Here is a 27,815-nt window from a genome sequence, read left to right as displayed (position 1 = left end):
AGTTGACTTCCGACGATCAGCTGGCAAGCTCCCTTTGGCCGAAATGGGTTTAATCACCGGAGTGTGTGCTTTCCTATACCACCTGCCACAAATTTACAAATGGCTGCTGAAACCGTATTACATCACCTCCTTCTTCATGACCGTCGCCTTCTTAGTGGTCCGAAAGGCTCCCGGTTTGTGCGAGCACCTGGCGACCCAGCGCGAGGACGGCAACTCGTGCGACTTCGACTGGGTGAGCACGCCGGGGCCGGGTCGGATAACGAAGCTACATCCATTACCCGTTACCTGCCTTCGCCTACATTTTCGTTTGTCGCGTTTACATAACAGAGAGAAGTGGAGATTCTCATGTTCCTCAGTGCCATAGTGATGATGAAAAATAGAAGAGCAAGTAAGTCGAATCCTCACCAACATACACACACACAGTTTGGTCAACCCTACCGGACAATTTATTAGGTACATCTAATGAGGTCTCATGCAATAGCTATATATTAAAAACGCATTTGAAGAGACATTCTTCAACGGGGAAAGAGGTATGAACACGTACTTTGGAATCTGGCATTTGTTTGAGTACAGGTTCGTATTGAGGGGAAAAAGGTAAGCAATATAAACCTTGGATAAAATTAAGTAGGTAGGTTACTAGAAATTTCAAATCAACTGTACATCTAAATAGATAGATTTCATCGGATAGAGGTTTGAAACGTGAATAAAATGAGCCATAGCTTGTAAGAATTGGATAAGGATGAAGGATTTTATGCCACTTTTTATGTTCGGAATCAAATCATAAATATGAATCAATAGGAAAGGTATGACAGAAACCTTGGCTCTTTGGTAGAAAAACACCCATGTTTTTCTTATTAGTTGAGATGAAAAGGCAATGTATAAACAGGCCATTTTCAGATTTTTCAATACCAGCGTCCACTGGAGCCATCTCATTCCGGGCCACACCGAGAGCAAGCGCATCGTCAGATTGACTTCAAACTTCACAGCAAACAAGAATAATAATAGCTGATCACGTCCATATTTTCGTCAATCGTGTCTGGAGCCTATGAATGTGTGATGTTTGGACGCAGAAATCGAGGAACATTTTCATCTTTGTCAGAACCACAGAAAATCCCACGTGAAAAATTAAAAAACCAGGTGGTAAAGGGATTTCCAAAGAATGTCATCCAAAAAGAACAAGTATGACCTGGCGCGCAAAACAATGAGAAAACACAATTTGGTTGGACCTCCGCTAAATCCAACTATTTTCACTCGTGATTGTGGAAGAAAAAAAATAACACATTCAGACTTTCAATGTAGGCAAAAATTACACCGCAGAATACATAGTAGTTCAATGACAAATGTCATTGCCTCACGCACCTGACGTGACCAAAATGTATGTGGGCCAAAATCTGTCTGAAAAGCAAATATTTCATGGGAAAACAAGGCTAAAATTACTACTGAGTCTATTTTGGGGGGATATTTTTTATCTGTAGATATGTTTTGTAAGTCCCCCCCTCTGTGGAAAGTCCAAATGGATCTTTGCGTATTTAAGGTTGCCGACCCCTGCCTTGAAATATGTCCACTTGGTTTGTCCACCTGCTCGGAAGGTATATGCCAGGCTGGTAAAGTGGTATCGGTGTTGTAGTATCGGAGCATTTTGTCTAGTACGACGTGCGATGTCGGCTGTTATCAGTATCTGTGCGTCCAGAGTTTCTAAATTTACCTAAATGTATGAGGAAATGCGGTAGTTACACGAGAGCGGTGAAATAGTAGAAACCGTTCAACGATCGAACAATCTTTGGAAATGGAGTTAGAGCTCTCCTACTGGATTTAAATAGAACAGGTGTGTGTGTGTGTGTGTGTGTATAATATATATATATATATATATATATATATATATATAAAACCGATCCGATCACAAGATGGAGCAATGTGTCAATTTAAATGACTTGTTCATTTACTGTATGTACTTGTGTATTGTATACTGAGTATCGTCAAAAATATTCTCTAGTCAGGTCATGTATTCTAATCAGTCAGGTCAAACGAACATGACAGAAATAATGGGTGCTAACTAACTGTACTTAAATTACTTTATTGTTATTAAATTACTTTATTGTAATTAAATTACTTCACACACACACACCGAAACCTTAGTGCACGATTCAACAGAATGCTGGCATGTTTACGTACAACCGTTAGTGCTACCACTAGCTTGCTAGGCTACATAACGTTTCGTTGGCTGCTTGTGAGCCAAATCGTATTAACAGTATGTGAACATTCCTCAATCAATCCATACAGGAACATTTTCTCCTTAGCACCGTTAACCACCATTACACGTTTTCCCCCATTTTGTTCTTTTTTTGACCAAAACAATACACGCGCGATCCATTGTTTTTGTCGTGGTCGTGGTAACGAGTGTATCCAGTCGCGTTTGATTTGACAAAGTCCAGTGATCATAAATGATGTCAAAAGATGCGTGACAAGGCTAAAAATAAACTAACTTTTGGTTTGAAATATACTGTATACGATGGCGACACGGAGTAAATGTTGTCTTTTGCGGAGTCATTGATCAGATCGGCGAATTACGAGATTAAAGCCGATCATCATAAAATGCTAATTATCTGCCGATCAAGCCAATTAGATTGGTGTAAAGTCTAGTATACAGTGGGTACGGAAAGTATTCAGACCCCCTTAAATTTTTCACTCTTTGTTATATTGCAGCCATTTGCTAAAATCATGCAAGTTATTTTTTTTTCCTCATGAATGAACACATGAAAGGGAGGTCCAAAAAGGCATGGAAAGCCAAGACAACACCTAAAATCTATCAATAATCAAACAGTAATCCAGCCCCTAGTCAGTACAAATTAATATCAGATGGTTCAGTCCTAATTGATGGACTACAAAAAGGTCTCATTGCCAAGGTGTGACAAAAGACACATGATGAGTAAGAGCAAAGAGCTGTCTCAAGACCATTACAAACAAATTTTTGCAAAACATAACCATGGCATTGGTTACAGGTGCATATCTAAGCTTCTGAATGGTCCAGTGAGCACGGTTGGGGTGTACTTTTTCCCCTGTGTCATTTCACATTATTACACACAACTTAATTTCTGATCTTATTTGTTCTACTTTCTTTGTATGTATGGTTTTAATTGGTTGTTCCTAACATCTGGTCAAAATTGCATGTCAATAGCACCTTTGGAAATATATTTAGTGAGAAAATAATGATTTCCCAAAATTTGAATATCATGGAAAAGTTCATTTATTTCCAGAATTCCATTTTAAAAAAGTTAAACCTTCGCGGCGACTGGTTAGCACATCTGCCTCACAGTTCTGAGGACCGGGGTTCAAATCATCTAGAAGATGGATGGAAGTTAAACTTTCATAGTGAAAACAATGCTCCGCTTTCCTATATTGCCACCAGAATTGGTGTTAATAGAACAATTGCATGCTAAGATGTAGACTTTGCTCTCAAGCAACTGTGTCGTTTTGATTGTAACTGTTTAACCAATGTGGTACCTAACCTGTGACCGTTTCACTGTCGACCCCCCACAATGCAGGGAGTACTCCACTACAAACAAACCAGTCCATTGTTGTGTAAACATTACCCTTGAAGATCCTTTTCTGACCTTGTATCAACTGTTTTTTTCTCTCATCTGTCCCCCCCCGCCTGCAGTCACCTTGGAGCAGCACATTGGCAACTTGTTCATGTTCAGCAAAGTGGCCAATGTCATCCTCTTTTTCAGGCTGGACATTCGCCTCGGCATCCTCTACGTCGCGCTGTGTGTCGGTCAGTGGCTTTGTTAGAACCATTGTTAAAAATTAAAATGGAATAATAAGATAATGAAAAATATAGTTCAACTATAACCTTAATAATAAAAAATAAATTGAAAAAAAAAAAAAAGTCATGTAACTGTCTCTCCCCAGCATTTGTCATGACATGCAAGCCTCCTCTATACATGGGCCCAGAGTACATCAAGTACTTTAGTGACAAGACCATTGATGTGAGTTGGTTTGAATGGAGCACATTCAAAGTTCTAGAAATGTCCCAAATTACTTCTGTTCAATTTGTTGGGAATATGTTTTTTTTCCTACCAGGAGGAGCTGCAGAAAGACAGACGTGTTACCTGGATTGTTGAATTCTACGCTAACTGGTCGTCTGACTGCCAGTCTTTTGCTCCAGTCTATGCTGACCTTTCGCTCAAGTAAGAGATGACTTTGCACTGACTTCATCAGAATTAGAAAAACAGTACACTGAGATGGTTCACCCCCACAGCTATATGCATCAATGACATAAATGGTATGTGCCATGTGTATGCTTGCATGTGTGGCTTTGGGAGGTTTATGCGATAATGTGCATCTGTATTTGCAGGTACAACTGTGCTGGGCTGAGGTTTGGGAAGGTGGATATTGGACGTTATGGAGAGGTTACACAGAGGTTAGGTTTCTGCTTTCATCACAGGACAAAACTGTTAAACATCTCGTAATTCATTTATTGTTAGGTTACCCCCCCTTGACTTCTGCCTCACGTGCACAAATGTCCACAAAGGCGTGCTTAGATTAGTTTGGCATGGAAGAACTTGATTCAACCTTTTTGGTTAGTGTATGTAAACGTCTGGTTTCAACTGTTTTTTGAAAACTGCCAACTCTACCTTTTTAAGGTTTAATTTCAGGTTAGTTCAAGTACACCCACCTGTTATTTTTTATTCACAAAGCAAAATGCATACCATTTCAGTTTAATTTTATAGTTAAATGAAAATTTTGGACTTGTTTTTGAAGAACATTTTCGAGTTGTCTGCTTTTGAGATTAAATGACATCTAAGACTTCTTTGAAATACTTTTCAGTAAAAGATTTTTTTTTTTCAAATTATACTCTTAATTACTCAATTTATATTAACTTAGAAAATCTTTAGCTTTAACCTGAAACCACATTTAAAAAAACCTCCTTTAGCCAAGTATCCTGTTGTTTTTGTCCGTTTTATTCCAAACGCAGAGCACCATCTATGGATCTCCCACTGAAATAATAAAGGAACTATCTCTTGACTAGGTACAACGTGAGCACATCCCCTCTGTCCAAGCAGCTTCCCTCACTGGTGTTATTCCAAGGTGGGCAGGAAGTTATGAGGCGTCCAGCAGTGGACAGTAAAGGCAGAGCTGTTTCATGGACTTTCAATGAGGTTTGTCTGCAAAGAGATCCATGGCACTAACACAGCTAAAAATGTACCCCACTAATATGATTTTGTTTTGCCACCATTGCTAGGAGAACATCATCAGAGAGTTTGATCTCAATGAGCGCTTCCAGAAGTCCAAGAAGCTGAACAAGAGTCATGGTTTGAAGGAAGAGCAGCACAGCTGCCGGCAAGAGGAGGCAGAGCCTGATGTGGACGCTCAGGAGCAAAACTCAGAGAGCAAGAAAGACAAGTGAAGATGGGGAAGTGTGGTTCACAGATCTACTGTATGTTTTTTTTTCTTAAATGTTGACCTGCCTTGCAGTATTTTTTAAAAATCCCTAATAATATAGAATGTAAAGTACTTTAGAATTTTGTGAGTGGAAAACGTGGGTCAGTGCACTGGTCTGTTTTGAAGTTGGCAGCCTAATTGTGACCGTGCAAAACTATTAAGCATGGATCAAGGGAGGTTTTTATCAACTTATTTAAATAACTTTTTTTTTTGTATGTTTGTTGGTTGTGTAACATTTCACTACTGTGTAAACCCGTGCAACTATACTAATGTCCCATCATTCAAAAGCAAATTTAAAAATGCATAAATAACATTCAGCACACATTGCGGTCCATCAGTTTGACCTTTTTATTGTGAGAAGACATCTTCAAAAAATCTTTAAGGCCATTTTGGAAAAGTCTTAAATGTGTTACAGATATTTGTGAAACTCATTCCAATCCCACGAGCAATATTTATTCTCACAACGAAGTATTGTCAACATACTCACATAGGTTGGAATTGTGCAGCAGGTGTCATCCTTGGGCATGAGCAGGAGGAAAGTAACACAGGTTCCTTAATCTCTTCATCAGCTGTTTGTGCCATTAGTGATGACTCCTCAATTGTGATCCCAGGGAAAGGGGGACAAAAGTCTCATGTTTGCGCACCAGGGAAACAATCAGCATGAACAAGAAACACGTGCATGATGAAGACACTGCCTGGCAAAATTGAAAATGTCTAACAGTCCCCCTTGGGTTAAAAAATAAAATGTACACTTCCCAAGACATGCTGAATTCCTTCAGGTCCTTGATAGAGGGGATAACAATTGAATTTAATTGTAACACCCAACTGGAACAAACAAACTCACATAACCCGTATTTGATTCCTCCTCAACATGGCTGTGGGTTTTCAAAAGTCACTTGTACCTTTACAGGCATTGGAGTGTAAATCAAAAATCAGACCCGCTATACACAATGTCAGCAAGGGGGGCGGGCAAAAATGTGCTTGCTTTAAGCTAACTGCTCTAAAGTAAGAAAAATAAATCCAATAATTTCATTGCAAAACAGTAGGGCTATGCACTAATCGGTGGTGACTCGAATTGGGATTCTAGTGGGTGTGGAAAAGCGATCGGCGAATCAGAATTTTCAGAATGGAAAAAGAGACTCCTATCTATTCTACTTATTTAATTCTGGCAAATGCTGCCACGCTGCATTCACTTCAAAAATACAATATTGCCACAATTTTTGGCCGACACCATTTTGACTACCCTGCGCGTAGTTTGTTCTTGTAGTCATGGATCACAGATTCAAATAGCTATAACCCTCCACCGAGATCTCTCTTAAAGGAGGCATCTGATAGCTGAGGCCGATGAGATGCACGGTTGTTCATGGCAGCGCCATAAAGGAGCCATCGCTGGAAGGTGTGACCACGGCAGAAAAAAATGAAAGTTGATCCAACACAGTGTGGCAGATAAGTGATGGCCGGCTGAACCCAGCTGGGTTCTACCTCTGGCCACGGTACGGCGAGGAATCCTGATTTAAGCACTAAACTTAAATGAACAAGTGGATGAAGTGGCAGCCAAAAAGCACAAGCCTACTCTCTTTCCGGTTCTTTTTAAATATTCAAAATGGGGGTTTCATTTGTTTTAGACGATCACATGGAGTAACAGCAGGTCGATCTCTTTATAAAAAAAAAAAAAAAAAAAATTTAAATTGTATCCAAGCTTTCAAAACAACTAAGAGACCTGTTTAAAATGTTTTAGCTGAACTACAAGTTCAAATAAATGAGCCCATCCCTCGCTGTCCCTAACTGGCTGGACAACCATGAAAAGGATTCAAAACGATTCTGCTAGCATCGGAAACAAGACAATGATCTTAAAGCTACAAAACTGATTTTGCATAATGCCTCAAACACACAAAGATTACATGGACAGGTACATTCAACGAAGATGCGTTCCACTCCAAAATTTTCTGTGGCTTTTCAAAATAAAGCTCAATTGTTTGCCACGTCCGAGGTCGACTCTTTGGATTGTTACAATTTCGGCAAGAGCTCACGAGTGGCTGATGCAGCCTTCAATTCTACACAGGCAACACATTTGTAATCAAAAATAAACAATTATACACATTATACATTTGCCACCCTCGTTGATAAGTCATCTTCAATACCTGACGACAGGACCCAATAATAATCTGTAAGATCTTACACATTTATATAAAATAATATTTAAAAACAAGGACTTAGAAAACTAAAATGATACTGTGTTTTATAGGTTTCGATGCTTTTCACTCACCAGGCTGTGTGGTCCATACAACGAGACAGTCCTCATTGGTCAACACTCCTAAAACCCCTAAAATTCAATCGGCTACCCTCAAGTGTCAAAAATACCGTCTCCTATTGTACCCACATCAAACTGCATCTGTGCATGTTCTGTCCTTGAAGAAACAGCTCCCCAAACGGTCTGTGCATCACAAAGTGACTTGTGAAACAAGAACCAAGTGCAGTCTTTGTCCAGATTGAAGAGGCCAGTCGGTACCGGACAGGCAGGTGCACATGCAGCGGTGCTTTTGGCTCTGCAGTCATGAATAACATCCAGCTCTGAGAAGAACGCGCGTTAGTTGTCTAGTGACTTTTCTTTCCTCCTCCTCAGTGGAATAGACCGCATGTCACTCAAACCGATATCTCGTAAGTGGTCCCTCCGACGCCGGTCACCTTCTTCACTCCGCCCCCTGGTTTAGAGGTCGTGTGATTGGCCAAGATTGTACGAGAGGACGATCTGATTGGAGAACCATCAGGAGGAGAGAGGAGAGGAAATGGAGGTGAGGGGTGCTATTTTGAAAATAACATCAAGCATAAAATAGTACTAAGGCTGCATTCGGAATCATTCACTCATTTCTTACTTATTATAGGGGGATTTTTATATCGTGCACTACATAGTCCCATCATCAGCCAAGTGAAATTTGTTTTTGAGCACTACTTGTTAAGTACGCCCATGCTGTCACATAATTACAGCTGGTGGATTTTCCCTGATGAATACTGATGAATGAATGAACAAATTATAATAACATTATTTCATAACGCAGAGTCTCCATCCATCCATTCTACGGACCCCTTAGCCTCACTTGAGTGTGCTGGAGCCTATCCCAACTGACGTTGGCGCGGTACACCCTGAACTGGTGTTTCTGAGCGTATTTCACAACATTAATACAAACAAAATACTTAATATTCTTATGATAGCTTCTGCGGCTCCCCATGGCCATACACTGCCATTTTTCCGTATTGGCGCAATGCATCATGGGATACAGTATATTGCTTTTCGAGTGACCATTGGTTGTTCACTACTTTTCAAGATACATTGAGGTCACTATTAAATATAGGGGATAACCTATACTCACTACATTCAAACAGTACTACAAAATTGCGAACCTGCTGTAATGTGCAGTGATTCTCAGTGTCATACAGGGAGCACTTCCAGTGGTACACAAAGAATCACTGAAATGTTTAAACTGCATGCCATTCATTACAGTGGCTTGTTGTTGTTTTTTTTAATCCAGTACAGTTGTATTTAAGTTTTAAGTGCATTTCCATTTAACCTTTGAAAACTGTTTACAAGCATTTATGTAGGTACATTTTTTGTCAAACTTACGTGCAATACATTTGAATTTAGTTTTTACCTCCTATATTTATGCAGTGTTACAATGGCTTGAAATAATATTAAATATACCGTTTTAGGAACACAACGAAGGGCTGCACAATTATGACCAAAGTGATAATCATGATTTTGATCAATATTGTAATCCTATTGACTACCAATCACAATTATTCATCATGTTAGGGAAAACATCTGTATTTTGACTGCCCTAGTTTTCAACAAAAAATATGTAAACCACTTTCAGTGCAAAATAAAACTAAAATGAATGGATTATCACATTACAGTAAAAGATAAAATTACCAAAGAAATAAATAATTACCCAAGAATTTACAATTTACCAAGGGCTAACTGAATAAATATGCTATTATCAACGTCACTTTCCCTGAATTTGAATTAAGTCCAGACAACAAATGCTTATCCCTTTCAAGGCACCAGCTCCTCAGCTCCAATTTTTGCTGTAGTTTCTTCTCTCGCCATGACTCAGCAGGGTGTGCTTGCTTATTTAGGCATCTTAATGAAGCTTTAAACTGTTGGTGGGCTGACAACTGGTTGAAAAAGTGGTTGATGATTAGATATACAATAGAGCCTGCATTTTAAATGTAAATAACTCTGAAGACCAGGTTAATTTAAACGTGGCAGCCAAAATTGTTAACGCAATTAAAATCAAAGTGATTGTGCAGGCCTAATAAAACATCTGCCTTGTTTTTGATGAACACTTCGGCCTACTTATTTTTATGTTGGTCATGATGGTAGTACTTGGAGAGTATTTTTTGAGGTTGTACTTTGTATACAAACTTTGAGAACCACAAAGTGGCTAGGGAGTGATTCCGAACACATCTTACAAACAAACTTCAAAAAACTACATGGTTTACGAGATGACAAAAGAAAAAGGCTACTGGATAAAAACGACCGCATGCCGACATGCTTCTTACACTAATTGTGTGTCTGGAAACTAGAGGAGGAAAAGGAAGACTCACACAGATCAGGGAGGAAGAGGATGGCTGACACAAGGTTAGGAGGAAAAGAGGTAGGTTAGGAAGAACGGGAAAAGGAAGAGGAGCAGGCTGTGCGGGACGACGATGACGTATTCGTTACTCACTGTGGCGCCTGATGCCCTCCTCCGGCTCCTCCCCCGCCCAGCGCCACCGCGGCCCGAAGCTTTTGCTGGGGCCCCGCCCCCCCAGTATAAGACTGGGGCTTCCCCAGGGAGAGGCCGCGAGGCGGCGGGGAGATAGGAGGCTCCGGCGAGCGACCCGCCGGGGAGGAGGACGATGACACAGAGTTACGGGGGACTCTGGAGGATGAGTCGTGGTTATACTGTAGCAGGTGCAGCGTCTCAGGGGGCCCAGAAGGAGGGGGCGGGCTGACGGCACGAAGGTAGGCCCTGTGGGGGGAGGAAAAAGTGGCGGAGCCTTGGAGCAGATGGCTCTCCCTCTGTTGGCTGAGCTGGGCTGAGAGGAAGGGCGACGTATACCCCTGCATTGGAGAAGTGGGGGACACCGTCTCAGGATGGCCTCTGACTGAAGCCCCTGTCACAGAGGGGAACGGCGCACGAGACTTCTGTGGCGACAACTCGTGGGCGGCAGACTCGAACTCGGGACTATCGGATGGCGTGAGCAGGCTGTCGTAGGACAGACTGCCATTCCGAGGGGTCTGGTTAGCCAGACTTTTGTAGCTGGTGTCTGTAGTTCCTTCTGACTGGAGGGTGGCCAGAGGATTGTGTGCCAGGTGCGCCGAGCGCAGGCTGGAGGAGTGTGAGCCCCCGGTGGACAAAACCAGAGAGGATGGGTACGAAGTGTGGGAGCGCCCGGTCAAGGAGTAACCCGACATGCCCCCTGACACCCCACCGGCAGTCCTGCCTAAGCCTCCGGGGCCCTCACCCCTCTCCCCTCCCCCTCTGAATGCCCCCGCACCACCCCCCACCACCGTGGCCCCATCCAGGCTGCTCGGTTCCGAACGGTAACTGGGATGGTGGCTGGAGTGAAGAATAGAGGGCGACGGAGAGTCGAGACTCTCCCCGCGGATCACCTGAGGAGAGCAGAGAGGACGAGAGACAGATATACAGACAGTGGGGGGGAGGTGTACACGGGAGAGAGGGGGGGGGGGCGTGATGAGGATGACGAGTGAGGAGAGGATGAAGAAAGACCAAGAAGTCCCCATGTTACCACAGGATTTGCAGAGGCAGCACAGCAACACAGTTCATCTGACAGATTCCAACAGGAATAAAAGAGCGGTGGTGGACGAAGAGGGGGTGGATGCTTGATCTGTGCTCTACTCCATCATCACACTACTGAATTGGAAACATTGACTCGTTTGAACAGGCACTGACGCTGCATGTCAAAGACAGAAATGGAAATACACAATACGTTGACTACACATTCCAGTCAATGCACTTTAGGGGGAAGGACAAGATCCACTCCAACACACAGACTGGCAAAGGGAAACACACATGACACTTGCTGAGGACTTACTGATCAACCGATGGCCACTGAACGATCAATTTCAAGTAAAAAAAGAAAGAAAGAAAGAAAAAAAAAAAAGAAAAAAAAAAAAAAAGGGGCTTGGTGTTAACCACAAAGGACATCAGAGAGAGAAGGGAGTAATAGTTTCTAAAGCATTTGGGAATACATCATCAATACAAAGTCAGTGCAGGGAAACTAGGTTCTCCAAATGAGAGATTATTTTCAAAGTTCTGATTTAACTTCTTAAGTTAAATCACTGGCTGCATTGTATGACATATAGAGCATATTTTGGTATTTAAATTCAAACTTAATGCTACGCCTAAAGTACAGTATTGACTTGTATTAAATGAGTACCTTGCCAGCGTGTGTGTGGGCACTGTGGTTCCTTCCTGGGCTGTTGTACGCGGGTCGATACTTGTACATGGACTGTGTGGGCACACCTTCTGTCAACAAGCTGCTTTCTACAATTCAAAAACGAGGTGAGCATGTATGTGATTAGCAAAGAAAATATCAACTTGGATACTACATCTATGAGTGTGTGTGCGCGCGTTTGTGTGTGTGTTACCCTCAGCGTCACCACGTGGCAGCCCAGGATAACGAAGCTCTGGCTTCGGGGGAGGTGGAGGCTCTGTGTCTGCCGACTGGCTCTCCATTTGATCCAAACTGCTCTTTGACTGAAATGACAACCACCATGTGGAAAATTAAACAGATAGTACTCCCTCAAAAATTTTACTTTACCCATCTCCAGTCCATGAAATACAGTGAACCCTCGCTATTTGTAGCGAATAGGGAGAGAAGACCCCATTGAATAGCGAAAATAACTGACACCCTATCCACCCACCCACAAAAGGGATTCATAATAGCTTATAGATGCTACATAGGTAAACTGTTCAACAGAAACAAACCACCTTCACGTGAGGCTCATCTATCGTATTAGTATTAAATAACACATAAGCACAAACTGACTTGACATCACACACGGCCAAACAAATATGCTCATTAGCCAATTACACAAATGGTATCAAGTCATTACACTTGGCTTTTGGGATTTACACACAATAATAAATGCTAGGGAATACATCAAACTGTAAAAAGTAAAAGAGAAGCAGACAGAAGCAGAAACTTCATTTCATTTTCTCTTTCAACTGTGCACGAGGTTCATTCAAGGATCACCAACGAAACAGAACATATCAAACGCAGACGAAAAAAACACTATCGATACATTCACGCTAACAACAGAGATTCCATCAGATGGCGTCAAAGTAATACTTGCATTGCTTTGACCAGAGTCCAGAAGCTGAATATACGCAATCTTCAGTGAATAATGGAGGACAGGTTACACAAAAAGAGGAAAAAAAAAATCCGAACATTCAAGTTCAGAAATGCTGAACTGTGTGTGTGTGGGGATTTGGGATTCGGGGGATTCCCTGTGCAGTATGTAAAAGAAATAGAGTAGCGAAAATTAACAATGGATTGATCAATTGTTCATTTTTTTTTTTTTAATTGTATTTTGATGGGACCAGAGAATTTCTCTCTAACTGAATGACTGTTTCGATGCCAGGATTGTCTTTAATGGGATAATGCTGCCCAGACGAGTTGTGTCACACTCATGACTGTCTGCGTACATATGGTTTCACTTCCTAGAGCTGACACGCTCTTTTACGCTGCCAACTCTGACACCGAATCAACAGCGCCACTCCTAGATGAAGCTAATCTAAAAAGACATGTCAAGGGATGCAATACTGAATTGCATTCTTTGTTGAACTCATTGGAAGTGATTCCTAACGACTGTAGTGTAGCATACTAGTGTGCCGTGAGATATCATCTGATGTGCCGTTGTAAATTATCCAGTTTCACTTAATTGGTCTGAAAATAATTTATTTACTACAAATAATGCATCTTTGTTCAACTACATGTGTCAATGAAGCTGTAATTAACCTGGAAGCTGTAATTAACCTGTGTATCTACATGTTGCAATTCCTACAACAGAATAGTATGTTCTGTAAATAAGTGTCTCTTTTGATTATTGTGTGCTTATATGTCTATTTCTTTTTTTAATATAACCTAAAAACTGCATATTGTGAGATGTCTAACTTATTTTGATTGTTCCCGTACAGTGACAATAAAATTCTATTCCACAGCCATGTGTTCAACTAAACAGATTTCTGATCCTACACTAAAGGCCATTACTATTTCAATATGAAGGACATACTTTGTGACATTTTTCTAATGTAAACTGTGAGCATTGGGTCAATAAGTGTTGAGAAACACTGGACAACCATAATGCTACATATCTATGTAGCTGACAGAGGTACAACCATCCCGCCTACACAACAGCCCTTAACCTTAGTAGATGTACAAAAACCTTTTGGGTCTAGTTATAAAAAGCAGAAGCACAAAAAACAACAACAAATTTCCTATCAGAAAGAGCCTGAGAACAGATGATGATGATTCCTAAGAATCCAATCACTGGAAATTGTTTTTGGCATTCAAAGCTATATTATATATACCATGGTGCCTTGACTTACAAGTTTGATTAATTTTTGTGACCATGCTCATAACTAAAGCCACTCGTATCTCAAGTTATCGTTCCCCATTGAATGAAGGGAAATGCTATAAACCTGTTCCAGCCCTGCAAAAAACACCAAAATAAATGTTTGTAACTTGTTTTTAATGAGACAAATATCACTGTCTATACAGTAAACACACAGTAATACAGTAACATAATTAAATAGAATGTAAAGAATTAAACTTTTTATGGCTCATGATGTCATGCATTCATGCAATGGCCATTATGTGTCTGTCTGGTGTGCGAGCATTGTCTTGGGTTGTGTGTCCTGGCCACCAGGGGGCAGTCTAATACATCCTGGTAATACACAGATTTGATGATGAAGCAAGGTGCAGTTCTTAGTCTTTTTTTCACAGATGATAAAGAATAGATGCCTGTGAGTATTGTTATATAGTCTTCTGCATGTGTTGCTACTGTTTCTGTTCGAATATAAACAGTTTAAAGGTTTAAAACTACTACAATAACAATGCAAGAGTAGTCCATCTATGGCATTTCCCATTTTGTGTTGACCTAAGCTAGGAGACTTTCGGAAGGAAAATTTGGTTGAATACGCAACGCGTAATTCTCTTTATTTTATGTTTATCTTGACAGTAAACCTGAAGTGGCAATAAATAGCTTGAAGCAGAAAATTGTAATCACTATCTGTCAAATTGATGCTTATTGTGAACTTTTCTTACACCATATAAGCGCTCCTCTAGTCAAGATTTGCTCAAAAGTAAAATAAAAATAAAAAATAAATAAAAAAAGAAGTGGTAGCTACCACAGTACAGTGGTGCAAATAAAGTATTTGGTCCGCCATCAATGGTGCAAGGTCTCCCACTTAAAAAGATGAGAGAGGCCTGTAATTTTCATCATAGGTATCTCACCTATGAGAGACAAAATGAGAAAAAAAAAAAAAAAATCCAGCAAATCACACTCTGATTTTTAAAGAATTTATTAGCAAATTATGGTGAAATATAAGTATAGGTCAATAACAAAAGTTCATCTTAATACTTTGTTATATACCCTTTGTTGGCAATGAGAGAGGTGAAACATCTTATGCACATCTCTATGCACATCTGCACAGCCCCAGATCGAGGGAGATTATCAGTGTTCTTGTATATCTTCCATTTTCTAATAATTGCTCCCACAGTTGATTTCTTCGCACCAAGCTGCTTACCTATTGCATATTCAGTCTTCCCAGCCTGGTGCAGGTCTACAATTTTGTCTCTGGTGTATTTTGACAGCTCTTTGGTCTTGGCCATAGAGGTGTTTGGAGTGTGACTGTTTGTGGTTGTGGACAGGTGTCTTTTATACTGATAATGAGTTCAAACAGGGGCCATTAACACAGGCAATGAGTGGAGGACAGAGGAGCCTCTTAAAGAAGAAGTTACAGGTCTGTGAGAGAGAGAAATATTGCTTGTTTGTAGGTGCCCAATATTTTATTTTCCACCATAATTTGCTAAGAAATTATTTAAAACTCAATGTGATTTTCTGGTTTTTTTTCCCTCATTTTGTCTCTCATAGGTGAGGGGTAACGATGATGAAAATTACAGGCCTCTCTCATCTTTTTAAGTGGGAGAACTTGCACAATTGGTGGCTGACTTAATACTTTTTTGCCCCACTGAATATAATTTTGGATATAGAATAGGGTGTTCACCGTACTTACTCTTGTGCTGTGTCGATCATTCTGGATACCATTGTCCAGGACCTTGGCTTCTAGCTGCGCCTCTGTGAGAGGTGGCCTGAGGAAGGGGGGCTGTAGTTCGACTGTCTGAGGCTTCCGGGAACGACCCGTATATCTAAACGGAGGATAGGCGGATGCCAGATGTCACTTATTATTTATTCCAATTTAGACTAATGAGAAAAATGAGAAAAGAGAAAGAACGAGGAGCAGTAGAAAAACGAAATTAATCGAAGAGGCTTTTAAAAAGATAGGGGAGGAAGAGCGACCTGGGTGCCAGTGAGCTGCAAAGTACATGTGAAATATTCGTCACGCAGCCATTGGTGAAGGGGTTAACGCCTCCACGAAACTTTCCTGTCACCTAAAAATTGCGGGACAAAAAAGGAGGGTAAATACAACATTCATGACCTGTTTTATCTGGAGTATTAAAAACAACACCAACTGTCCCAACATACATGTACCTGCTCATTTGTGGTTCGACCTCGAGCCACGAGCACAATATGGAACCCAGTCAGTCCAGCGACTGGGACAAAAAACAGACCAGCAACACACATCACAGCCATACTGGTGGGGCAGAAGATAAGGAATCACACAAAACCAAACCCAAGCAAAAGCAAATACAAGAAAAGAAAAATCAGGGAAGACAGTGATGTAATTTGCATCTTGGACACGGAGGAAAGGATACGTCACAGCTGCATGTGGTGTGTCGAGTCGCTGGCGGTGGTGGAGCACATAAACGAGGCCAAAGCCAAAAACGTCCACGATGTGGGTGGTGAGTGACAACAGGAAGAGGAAGAAATAGCGATAATTGCGCCGACCAATACAGTTGTTCACCCAAGGACAGTGGTGGTCAAAGTCCTGAGAGAGCACAGAGGAGAATTTATTAGAACTAGCAATAAATTCATGACATGATCTATGCACATGGCAACCTTATCTAATTGTACACTTGAACTCACATAATACAATGTGATTATTAAAGATGAAACAATGTGAAAATCTCATACCACGATTACCATAAACAAAAATTAGGCTTTACAACAATCAAGATTTTTGGGGCCGATCAGCGAGTTTAAAAAAAACGATAACTCCGACTGCAACGGACAATCAAAACTGCTGAAAGGATTGTCGGTACCCCGCTACCCACCATTGAGGACTTGCACGCTGCCAGAACTAAGACAAGGGCGTGCAAAATCCTCTCGGACCGTCTGCACCCCGGTCACCAGCTCTTCCAGCTCCTTCCCTCAGGTAGGCGCTACCGATCAACGCAAACTAGAACTAGTAGACATTCCAACAGCTTCTTCCCTCTTGCGATCAACTTCTTAAACACCTAACCTATAATTCCATTACAACAAGCTGGCAATTTTTTGACTTGAGTTCGTTGTCACATTTCTGTGGGGCCAATTATGTATTACTTGTGCACTCACTGTAGTTGTCTCGCCATGCTGCACTATTTGCATATACTGGCCACTCATGCCAGAGTAGCATCTGCTCCATTTGCACACTGATTGAGGAGTATCTGTAACATTTGCACAACCGACATTGTCCCAGATGATCGCACTACTCGTCACTTTAAACCGCATACACTCCTTGAAGTCTCAGCGCCCTTTGCACAATGGTCATTGCACCGGACTATTGCAATATTAGTCGTTCGAACTGCTCTAAGTGCTAGAGGACTCTGCATCTTTTTGCACAATTGTTTTTTGTCAATGTCTTTATGTCCCCAAAGTGTTCTGTAAATTGACTGTTTGTTGTACTAGAGCGCCTCCAACTACCGGAGACAAATTCCTTGTGTGTTTTGGACATACTTGGCAAATAAAGATTATTCTGATTCTGATTCTGATCACATGATAGAGGAATGTGTCTATTTAAATGAAATGTTCATTTACTTGTGTACCTAATTGCTCAAATTTTTTTTATTTACAATAAATAATGTATATTTTTTCCTCTATTTATGCCAGTGAGGCATAGTGACAGACAGAACAAATGAATGGTCTTCTATTAGATGGCAGGAAGTAAATACAGTAATTAATGTATCCACTTTTTGTGACATTTTTGTTTGTTGGTGTGCCGTGAGATTTTTCAATTGTAAAATATGTTCCTTGGTTCCATAAAGGTTGGAAATCACTGCTCTAGTCAGATCGTGTATTCTAATCAGTCAGGTCAAACTAACATTACATGACAGAAATAATGGATGGTAACTTACTGTAATTAACTTACCGTACTTTATTTTTAATTAAATGACTTCACCCACACCGAACCTTGAGAGCATGATTCGACAGAACGGCGGCATGTTTACGTCCAACCGTTTGTGCTACCACTAGCTTGCTAGGCTACATAACATTTTGTTGCCTGCTTGCGAGCCGTATCGTATTAAAAGTACGTGAACATAGCTCAAGCAAGCCTTAAACGAACGTCCTCCCCTCTCCTGAGCACCGGTTACCACCAACACACGTTTTCCCCACTTTGTTCTTACAAACACACGGCACGATGTACTCTTCTTGTCATCGCCACGGCAACGAGTGTATCCGGTCGCATTTGAGTTGACAAGATAAAGCCCACTGATCGTAAAAAACGGGATGCGGTGGTATCGGAATACAAGGTTTTATTGCAGTAGTCTGACATAGTGCAAGCGTGAAAGACCAAATTTGTCTTGTAGTCTGATCCGGGCATTACGTGTTGTCTGTCTCAGACGTGTTGTCTTTTCCACATCGCCAAAATGTTTTTTTTGTTTTTTAATATAACTTTATTGGCCGTCAGATATTTACTGATCTACGTCAAAAGACACGTGATATGGCTAAAAATAAACTAGCTTTTGAATTCAAATATACTGCGCACGATGGCGATGCGGATTAAATGTCTTTTGCGGAGCCGATCAATGACGTAATCGATCGGCTCGGCGAATTATGACAAAGCCGATGAGCATTAAATGCTAATTATCAGCAGATACCGATAAGGACAATAAAATTGGTGTAAAGTCTAACAAAAATATCTAAATTTTTGGTATCATCACAATATTACTAAAAGAAATGTGAATGAAAGAAAAAGAAACATCCCAGATACATGCACTAAAAACACAGAAAAAATATTTACTTTGAATAAAAAAAATAAAAAAAATCAATAACCTTATGTTGGTGGTGTTTTGATTTTCAGCTTGCCCAATCAGGGGTCACAGCGAGTCAATGGCATGATTAGAGTTGCACAGATTATTCGTTTTGTTTTTTTGCACTGGATGCCCTTCCTGACAGAACCAGAACACCCACACCCACACACACACACACACACACACACACACACGCCGATGGTGTGGGAAGATGTCGGTCCGACCTGGCAGGCCCAAACATATTGTGAGGGTCTGCTGTGAACATCTGTCAGAATCCCCTGTGAGAACGACTTTCATCTCCCACCTCCAGCAGAACTCCACCCACGTCCCGGGGGAGGCAGGGGGGTCATTGAGTCCGACTGGACCATGTTCCACGGCTCCATTGCTGAGCCGGCCAACCAGAGCTGTGGCTGTAAGGTGGTCGGTGCCTGTCGTGGCGGCAAACCCCCGAACCCGTTGGTGGACACCAGTGGTGTGGAAGAACGAGACATCGGGACAGTGCCTCTGTATTGGCCGACTGGGGTGGTGGTGCCCCTTTTTAAGAAGGGGGACAACGGGGTATGTTCCAACTACACGGGGAAAACACTTCTCAGCCTCCCTGGTAAGTTCTATTCAGGGGTACTGGAGAGGAGGGTCTGTCAGGAAGTTGAATCTCAGATCCAGGAGGAGCAGTGTGGTTTTCGTCCTGGCCGTTGAACAGTGGAGCAGCTCTACACCGGCAGGGTCCTCAGGGGTTCAAGGGAGTTCGCCCAACCAGTTGACATGTGTTTTGTGCACTTGAAGAAGGCGTTCGACCGTGTTCCTTGGGGAGTACTGTGTAGGGTACTTCGGGAAAATAGGGGTACCGAACCCCCTGATACAGGCTGTTTGGTCCCTGTACGACCAGTGTCAGAGTTCGGTCCGCATTGCTGGCAGTAAGTCGGATTCATTTCCGTTGAGGGTTGGACTCCGCCAAGGCTGCCCTTTGTCCCCTTAATGAAGCCAACAGAACCAATGTGGTTCTGTTGGCTTCATCAAGCCGTGATCTCCAACTCTCACTGGAGCGGTTAGCAGCCAAGTGTGAAGCGGTTGGGATCAAAATCAGCACCTCCAAATCTGAGACCATGGTCCTCAGTCGGAAAAAGGGTGGAGTGCCGTCTCCAGGTCAGGGATGAGATACTCCTTCAAGTGGAGGAGTTCAAGTATCTTGGGGTCTTTCTGGTTCACGAGTGAGGGAAGAATGGAACAGGAGATTGACAGGCGGATCGGACTTTGGACTTTGCATCGGTCCGTTGTGGTGAAGGAGGAGCTAAACCGAACGGCGACGCTCTCAAATTACCAGTCGATCGACATTCGTACCCTCACCTATGGTCACGCGCTGTGGGTCATGACCAAAAGAAACGGATCCCGGATACAAGCGGCCTAAATGAGTTTCCTTCAAAGGGTGTCCGGACTCTCCCTTAGAGATAGGGTGAAAAGCTCGGTCATCTGGGAGGGGCTCACAGTAGAGCTGCTGCTCCTCCACATTGAGAGGTGCCAGATGAGGTGGCTCGGGCATGATTAGGACGCCTCCCTGGTGAGATGTTCCGGGAATGTCCCACCGAGAGGAGATCCTGGGGACGACCAAGGCCACGATGGAGAGACTATGTCTCCCGGCTGGCCTGGGAATGCCTCGGGATCCTTCTGTCTGGCAATTTACATAAAAATGCATCCAAACTAATCGGGAGAATCTTCATCATGCAACAAGACAATGACCCAAAACACACTGCCAACAGCACAAAGAACTTCATCGGGGTGAAAAGTGGAAGGTCTTATACTGGCCAAGTCAATCACCCGACCTTAACCCAATAGAGCATGCATTTTACCGACTGAAGAGGAGACATAAGGGGAAAACCCCCAGAAACAAACAAGAACTCAAAGAGGCTGCAGTGAAGGCCTGGAAAAGCATTTCAAATGAAGAATGCAACTATCTGGTGAAGTCAATGGGTTGCAGGCTTGATCCAGTTATTGCAAGTCAGGGGTATGCCACCAAATATTAAATATTATTCACTTTTAAGTTAATTTAATAATGTCGCAATGTCATATTTTCCAATATCATGCACCCCCAGTCTAGACCAGATCCCTGCTACAAACAGAGGTTCACCGTATACCACAAAGTCGTAAACCCTTTCATCCTTTGTAAATATACACATCACTAGCTGGAAAATTTAGTCGTCTTGCCCTGAGATAAGAGTTGAATTCATTCCGTGACCACGGTCTTATCTCAAAACACTCGTATCTCAAACATTTTTCCCACTAAAATGAATAGAAATATAATTTACCCGCTAATCCCCCCCAAAACACCACACTTTTTTTGTTTTTTTACAATTTTAAAGAAAAGTAGCAGAGTATTGTAAAATATAGTCATGAACATATGATAGAGGAGAATGTAAAGCTATTTACTGCTTTTATGAAGTGTAATCAAGCCAAAAGTTGTACGCATACCTCCACACAGTTGTCGCAGACCGAGCAATGTGAGCAGCGTGGGGGTCGGTAGAAGCGGCAGGTGGAACACCACTTCATGCGCACCTGAATGCCTTTGATCTCCACCGTCTTGTAGAGCGGAGCACGAAAATCATCTTCTTTGTCCTCATCCTCCTCCGCTACGGGTGGACAATAAAATAAGACCTTACAAACTGATAGAGAAAATGTAATATTTGGGTTTGCATACAATATGACGACCTTATTAAAACTGAAATCTTACCAAGCTGAAACTGACAAAAAAATTTTAATGCGACTGTGAAGTGTTTTCCATTACAAATTTGGTTCTGGTTCACTTAGATTTCATAACCAAAAGGTGCCTAGTACAAACCACCTGGATAAATTTCCAACCCTGTTGCAAAACGTTTCGGACAAATATTGTCTGAAACGTTATAAAATATAATGTCGTCCATATAGCCATTCTCTGAACCCATTGGAAATCTGTATACTGCATGAAGAAATGAATTTAGGTGTGCATGTATAAAGCTAATAGAACCAGAACAAAAAAATACACCGAGTCCACTTAAATATCCTGGTGGACCTACAGGTATAGCATTTAAAAAGTATCATTAAGTTTAACATTATAGTATGATAGTTTTTTGTTTATCGACAAATATTTTCATTGTGACAGTGGCACATCAGTTACAATTTTGCTGGTATGGACGTGTAACAGTTGTAAGTTATCGCAACTTTATCCAAATGTACAGATGAAAAAAAAAAATGCAAACTTGTGTTCACCTCGGGGGAAGACTCCAGGATCCATGAACGTAGCCATACAGAAGTTGGCCAGCGTGAAGATGAAAATCACGGCAATATAAATGGGAATGACCGGGGAGAAATACTCGTACAACCATGGACAGCTATGGGGTATAAGAAAAGTGCAAGAAAAATACATTTTCACTTTGATAACAAAACAACAGTTCTTTGCATTCATTTATCAAAGTCATTCCTCCATCACTGTACAGGTCCATAAAGATTTGGACAAAGGACTCAAGTTCTTGCTTTGTCTATATAATCAGCGTTTGCATTTTAGGAATCTGGACTTCCAACAGTTACATGGTCAATTAACATCAGAGACACTGGCCGCTGGAACTGAATTCATGAGATTGTGTTGTTGCTACATCTTGACTAAATGGTTGCTCATTATTTTCCACTCAACTCTTCATTGAGCAGAAATTAGACATCCTGAGGTTGTTTTAACCAAGCTTTGCCCATCCATTTTCACTCCTCCTCCTGCTCATTAGGGTCATGGGTGATCTGGAGGATACATCCTGAGTGGTTGCCAGCACATATAGACACACCACCATTCACACTAACATTCACACCTATGGACAATTTAGATTTTAGTATTCAATTTACCTGACATGCATGTTCTCGGAATGTGGCAGTTAGTCAGAGTACCCAGGGAAAACCCATGCAAGCACAGGGAGAACATGCAAACTCCACACACGAGGGCCTGAGCTGAGATTCAAACCCCGCAACCTCACAACTATGAGACATGTGCTAATCAATATGTCACTGTGGTGGCACCCAGCTTTGTTTGTTCAGTAAACCAGTCTTCGAAATATGATTGGAACACATTTTGCTAAACCTGTTTTTGCTCTCTTGTTGCGCATAGCTCGCAGGGGAAATGATATGATGAATACATTATGAGTCGTCAGATTAAAAAGTTAAAACAGGTCTGACAACATTTTGTGGCCCAAAATAAATATGGAAAAGCTGTCCACCACACTCGATAAACAGAAAATGCAAACATAACGCAGGGGTATGCGGTATCAATGCACTTCCTATATGTTATGAGGACTTATAATGCACAGTGAATTTACATCTATAGTATAGCAAGAGACTCACGTGAAACAGAAGAAGAGCGTGGTGGATCCGACGAGGAAGGTTGTGGCTGCCGACACCGGGACATATCGGCTGGGTCTAAAAGGGCGAGGAGGAGCAGAAACCTGGCCACCCACTCCTCCCCCAACACCCCCACTGCTGAAGCCCGGCATCAGACACGGAGCAATGGGAGGAAGACCAAGAGAGAGGTAGGTACCTACTGTCTACCTACTTTAAAGGCTGTTATACGAGTTAAAATTACAAATACGTTTGGGAGAGGCCATGGGACGACCCAAAGCAAAGCAGCATATGAATGGAAATAGCAACACTTTCCAGCACTACAACTCTCACCCAAATATAAACTCTTCAAAATCATATAGCAATATACAGTTCCACTTGCATGTTTATAGTGTGCAAATATAAAAATGTTTATGCTGAATTATAATTTAAGCATAAAAAAGCAGGAGCAATTTGATACAAAAATATGTATAGGAAATTTATAAATATTTTTGTATGGCTTAAATGGTACTGTGTTCGGTGCAAGAAGGTAACTGAGTCTTAACTCACACCCCTACTTGTCCATACAAAAGAGTCTTAGACGTTTTTAAATTAATCGCAATCACTGCACTTGAATTATGATTATCTGGCTTGGGGGGGGGGGGGGGGAGTAAATCTTAAAGTAAGGGAGCAGAAAATAAAAAGATTTAGCGGCTGAAGGCCCAGCAAGCGGGGAACAGAAGCACATCGAGGACAACAGCAAAGAATTAAGCACAGCAGCCGCTGATGACTTGTGTGATTGTCCAAAGGAGGCGTATTTAGGCACACGACGGGTGGAAGAAACTGAGGATGGGTGACAGCTGCGAGTGGGACGGTTCCACACTTTTGAATTGTCAGCAGCAATATAGAACTGAACAAAAGTCCGCTTTTGCCTAATATCAAATCAAACTCCAAAGGCGTCTTTTGAAAGTTGCTTTTAACTAAAATGGTACAGCTGTATCTGCAACCTTATAAAACTCTAGCCAAGTCAATGCCAGATCCTGTGAGAGCCCTGTCGTCAGTTTGAATGTCAATGTGGCAACAGGAGGGGGTGGGGGGATGTGAGGGAATGAAAAAGAAATCAACTCATTCCAAAAAGAAGCCCTGTGCATATCACTGCAGTGTCACTCCGCTTGTCCAGGTCTGGATGTAGAAACCTCTCCCACCTCCACATTTTCTGTACATCGACCTCCTCTCCCATTGTGGAGCTTTGAAACACAGCCATCTACAACATGGCGGTCACATAGTCTAAAGCATGTTAGTCCGTATAGCTTATCCCTGTGATGTTTTCCTCCACACCTTGTGATGGCAGATTGAAGGAAGCCCCTGTTAAAAGAAAAAAAAAAAAAAGAAAAGTAAATGTCAGTGTGTCTATGAGTGGGTTATCTGTCTTGGCATGGTACTCATATTCAACTTGCACAGTAACTTGATGTTGGTCAAACAAAATAGGCCTTTAAAGAGTGAGGTTTTTACGAGGAAGTAGTTAATACAGTGCTGCACAATTTCCTGGACAAACTCCCCCCCCCCCCCCTCATAAATCAAGACAAATGTGGGAGTTAAAATCATCACCATTCATGATGTCAGCAAAGATTGTGATACTTTAGCTCCGAAGCATCGAAAGGATTAAGTAAGTGTATTTTGCTTTTTATTTGGCTTTTTTTGTGTTTCTATGATGCCGCCAAAAAATGGCACAGTGATAGCAAATTAAGGCTAAGTGTGATGATAACTATAGACCGAGACATTGAACAAGGAAAAAGGTTCGGCTGGTGGGTACAAAATATAATTAATGAATTATCAATTACAGCAACATATGTATTCTACCAAGCAGTTGCAAACATAAATGCACTTACTATACACTACACAACAATCAAATCACTCCTATCAAATCATTAATTCTAGCTGAATCGTTTTTATTTACACTACTATGAAAATGCTGAAGCAACATTTTAATGGTCTTACTGTCAAATAATTCCATGACATTTTAACAGTCACTTAACACATTGGCTATATAGTTAATAAAAATGTTTTATGGTGGCTTGAGCATGTAATAAATAAATTCCCTTTGCATTATCTCCTATGGGTACTTTTGTTTAAAAAAAATTTTTGATTTCCACATTGGGTGCTCTAAGGAACATTAAGCAGTCGACAACTTATTTGAATATTTATACATGGTACGAACTAAATCCTCAAACTGAACGAGAAAAATGTGATTCACTGCGTATTCATTCGCCGAGGACACCTTAAGAGAAGCAGAACTTTGACATTTCACCGGAAGATTGACTAACTTCTGAAAGACGTATCTGAGTCATTATTGGTTTCACCATCATTCCATTACCACATTGTGGGCCTATTAAAATGTTAGACTCAATGAAAATAATTAATAGCCCAATTTTCCTGCATATATCCATTATGCTGTAATAAATCTGTTAGGGACAGACAGGCCTGGTGATTGGTGATGTCAGTAAAAATGAAACAGCAAAGGGACATTTCAGCTTGAACGTCGGCTCATGTTAGTGTGTGTGTGTGTGTGTGTACATTTTAAGTAATACTACATCTGCATTGTGCTGTTTATATTAGTTATTTACCCAATAAAAATGAATTCACAATTGCTTTCTTCAAATGTTACAAATTAGCGTTGGAGAATGGAGTCCCTCCCATATTACTTTGTGACATAGGTGTATAAGTACAACTACTTTATGTCAATTTCTCCCAAAATACGGAGTATAACGAGCCTTACCCACGTTTTTGTAGACATTTAGTATAAGGTTAGCAATTCGGTTGCTCAGCGTCATTGAGAAGCTACGGAGGGGAGCTGCCAGCAAGTCGGGCGTCATCCTGCTGTACGACTGTCGCAAATTGCTGCAAAAGCACACTATGACGTAAGGGCCGTTTAGGTGTACCGTACACAGGTACGTCTTTAAAATGCTTTGGCATTAGGCAGTTATTACGTATTTTGTTTGAATGTAATTCATAATTGGAATATCGTCGACTCGTCTGTGTGGACATAGGACTCGTCCCCACCGTGGCAAGATGAAAAACTAGTTGGTGCGGTGTGAAAACCAGTGGAAACTGATCTGGAAGCGCAAATGTAATCTGATCGTTTGGACACGCCCCTTTTCCAAATAACCGAGTTGGGACAAACACTGAGCTGTCGTACTGACAACTGTGACACCGTGTCTGTTGTTAATCATCTCGTCGTCGCTCGGCCCCCCCTCCAGAATGGATGTTAATCCTAAAATCTCCCCGTCACGTCCCCGCAACAATTCACAGCTGTAGCTAACGGTCACGTCACTAAACGTCCAGTCGAGCAAAACTCAATCGGTTTAATGCTTAACGATGGCCAAACAACCGTCTGGCGTCTTTCGGGTGATATTAACATGCACTATTTGACAGTTCATAGCGCCGGGTTTCAATCATTTGCCCTTAGTGAGAGCTGGCGTTGAACAGGCCAGGGCAGAGCTCGGCATCATCATCAGCAGCAGCAGCAGCAAGCGACGCAATCAACTACATCAAATCAATGTAATCGTCGGCGATGCAACCAGTCCTCCCAAAGGACGAAAACAACGAGTTTTACACGCAGCCCCTGCTCGACTGTTGGTTGCGCTTTCACCTTGCCTGGAAAGTTTTTGCCAAGCAAACGCTAAACGGAGTTAGCCGACCAGCAATGAAACCTTGACACTCTCGACTACACCTCTGTAGCCGCTATCGTTCATCAAATATTCAACGGCAGTCACCGCGATTGTTGAGCAGAGAAAGCCACACGTACCCAAATAGTCAAACTCGTGAGCGGTTTTGCTCCGAGATGTGAAGAATTTCACTCCAGCCTCAGTTAGCCGATAGCAGAACACAGCTCGCTCGCCTAGGCCGACATCGGAATCCCGGAAATGGAGCGTGTATGGACGTCCTCCAATGGGGCGAGTAGCCAATCAGAGGCCGAGGGGCGTGGCCTCACCAAACCCTTCCCAAACAGGACCTTGACGTGCTGAGGCGTTTTCCGCGAATTTACTGGATTATATTATTGTAAATGATGGGAAATCATCACAGTTATTTCCTTTGAATTTGATTACTTTTGAACACAACAAAAAAAGGAAATAGTCATACAACACAACATAGACATCAGTAACCGAAAATGCACACTAGTAAGTCACTGAAATAAAAATAATAAAATACATAACTAAAAAAAATACACAAACAAAAAGAACAATAATAAATGGTCTTGAACCCCATGGCGACCTCCTACCGACACCCCTGACCTTGGATCTCTTCACACTGTAAGCAGGATACAAAAGTTTAAGTATATTCAAAGAAATGTATACATAAACATAGAGCAGCATGGTAATGTTAGCCAATACAAATAAGACTTTTAGCCCTCAGGTTTGTTCGACTTTACTCACCCTTTCAGCTTGTTCGATGCTAATATGTGGTCTGTATTTTAAAGATTTTTCAAAACGTTTTTGCTTTTTTTACTGCATAAAGTTTTAAACAAACACCTGTTCTTGTCATCAGTATAAAATATTCAATAAATGTTATTATTGTAACCCTTTAAATTCCAGTTTGTTTGCATTATGTGCAGGTTGTAAAACCTCATAATA

The 27,815-nt window shown here is 41.6% G+C and overlaps 2 protein-coding genes across 2 annotated transcripts; one reads left to right on the top strand and one right to left on the bottom strand.

Annotated features, from left to right (window-relative positions):
- The first annotated feature begins 4 nt into the window (after positions 1-4).
- Positions 5-6,403, top strand: tmx2a (thioredoxin-related transmembrane protein 2a). Its single transcript, XM_061685199.1, has 8 exons — positions 5-232; positions 328-388; positions 3,659-3,772; positions 3,910-3,986; positions 4,081-4,187; positions 4,355-4,420; positions 5,030-5,159; positions 5,243-6,403. Exons 1-8 carry the CDS (start codon positions 44-46, stop codon positions 5,405-5,407), a joined length of 909 nt encoding a protein of 302 aa, XP_061541183.1. The 5' UTR covers positions 5-43; the 3' UTR covers positions 5,408-6,403.
- On the bottom strand, positions 5,777-27,093 carry zdhhc5b (zinc finger DHHC-type palmitoyltransferase 5b). Its single transcript, XM_061685198.1, has 12 exons — positions 26,990-27,093; positions 23,212-24,549; positions 22,099-22,220; positions 21,325-21,482; positions 16,447-16,619; positions 16,223-16,325; positions 16,031-16,122; positions 15,747-15,879; positions 12,095-12,203; positions 11,884-11,990; positions 10,167-11,095; positions 5,777-8,191 (listed from the first exon to the last, which is right to left on the bottom strand). The coding sequence occupies exons 2-12, from the start codon at positions 23,358-23,360 to the stop codon at positions 8,086-8,088; spliced, it is 2,181 nt and encodes a 726-aa protein (XP_061541182.1). The 5' UTR covers positions 23,361-24,549; positions 26,990-27,093; the 3' UTR covers positions 5,777-8,085.
- Positions 27,094-27,815: the final 722 nt, after the last annotated feature.

The sequence above is a fragment of the Phycodurus eques genome, chromosome 9 (assembly GCF_024500275.1).
Source record: "Phycodurus eques isolate BA_2022a chromosome 9, UOR_Pequ_1.1, whole genome shotgun sequence".
Classification (NCBI taxonomy): domain Eukaryota; kingdom Metazoa; phylum Chordata; class Actinopteri; order Syngnathiformes; family Syngnathidae; genus Phycodurus; species Phycodurus eques.
The sequence above is the reverse complement of the archived record's forward strand: the minus strand, read 5'-3'. Positions and strand labels throughout refer to the sequence as shown.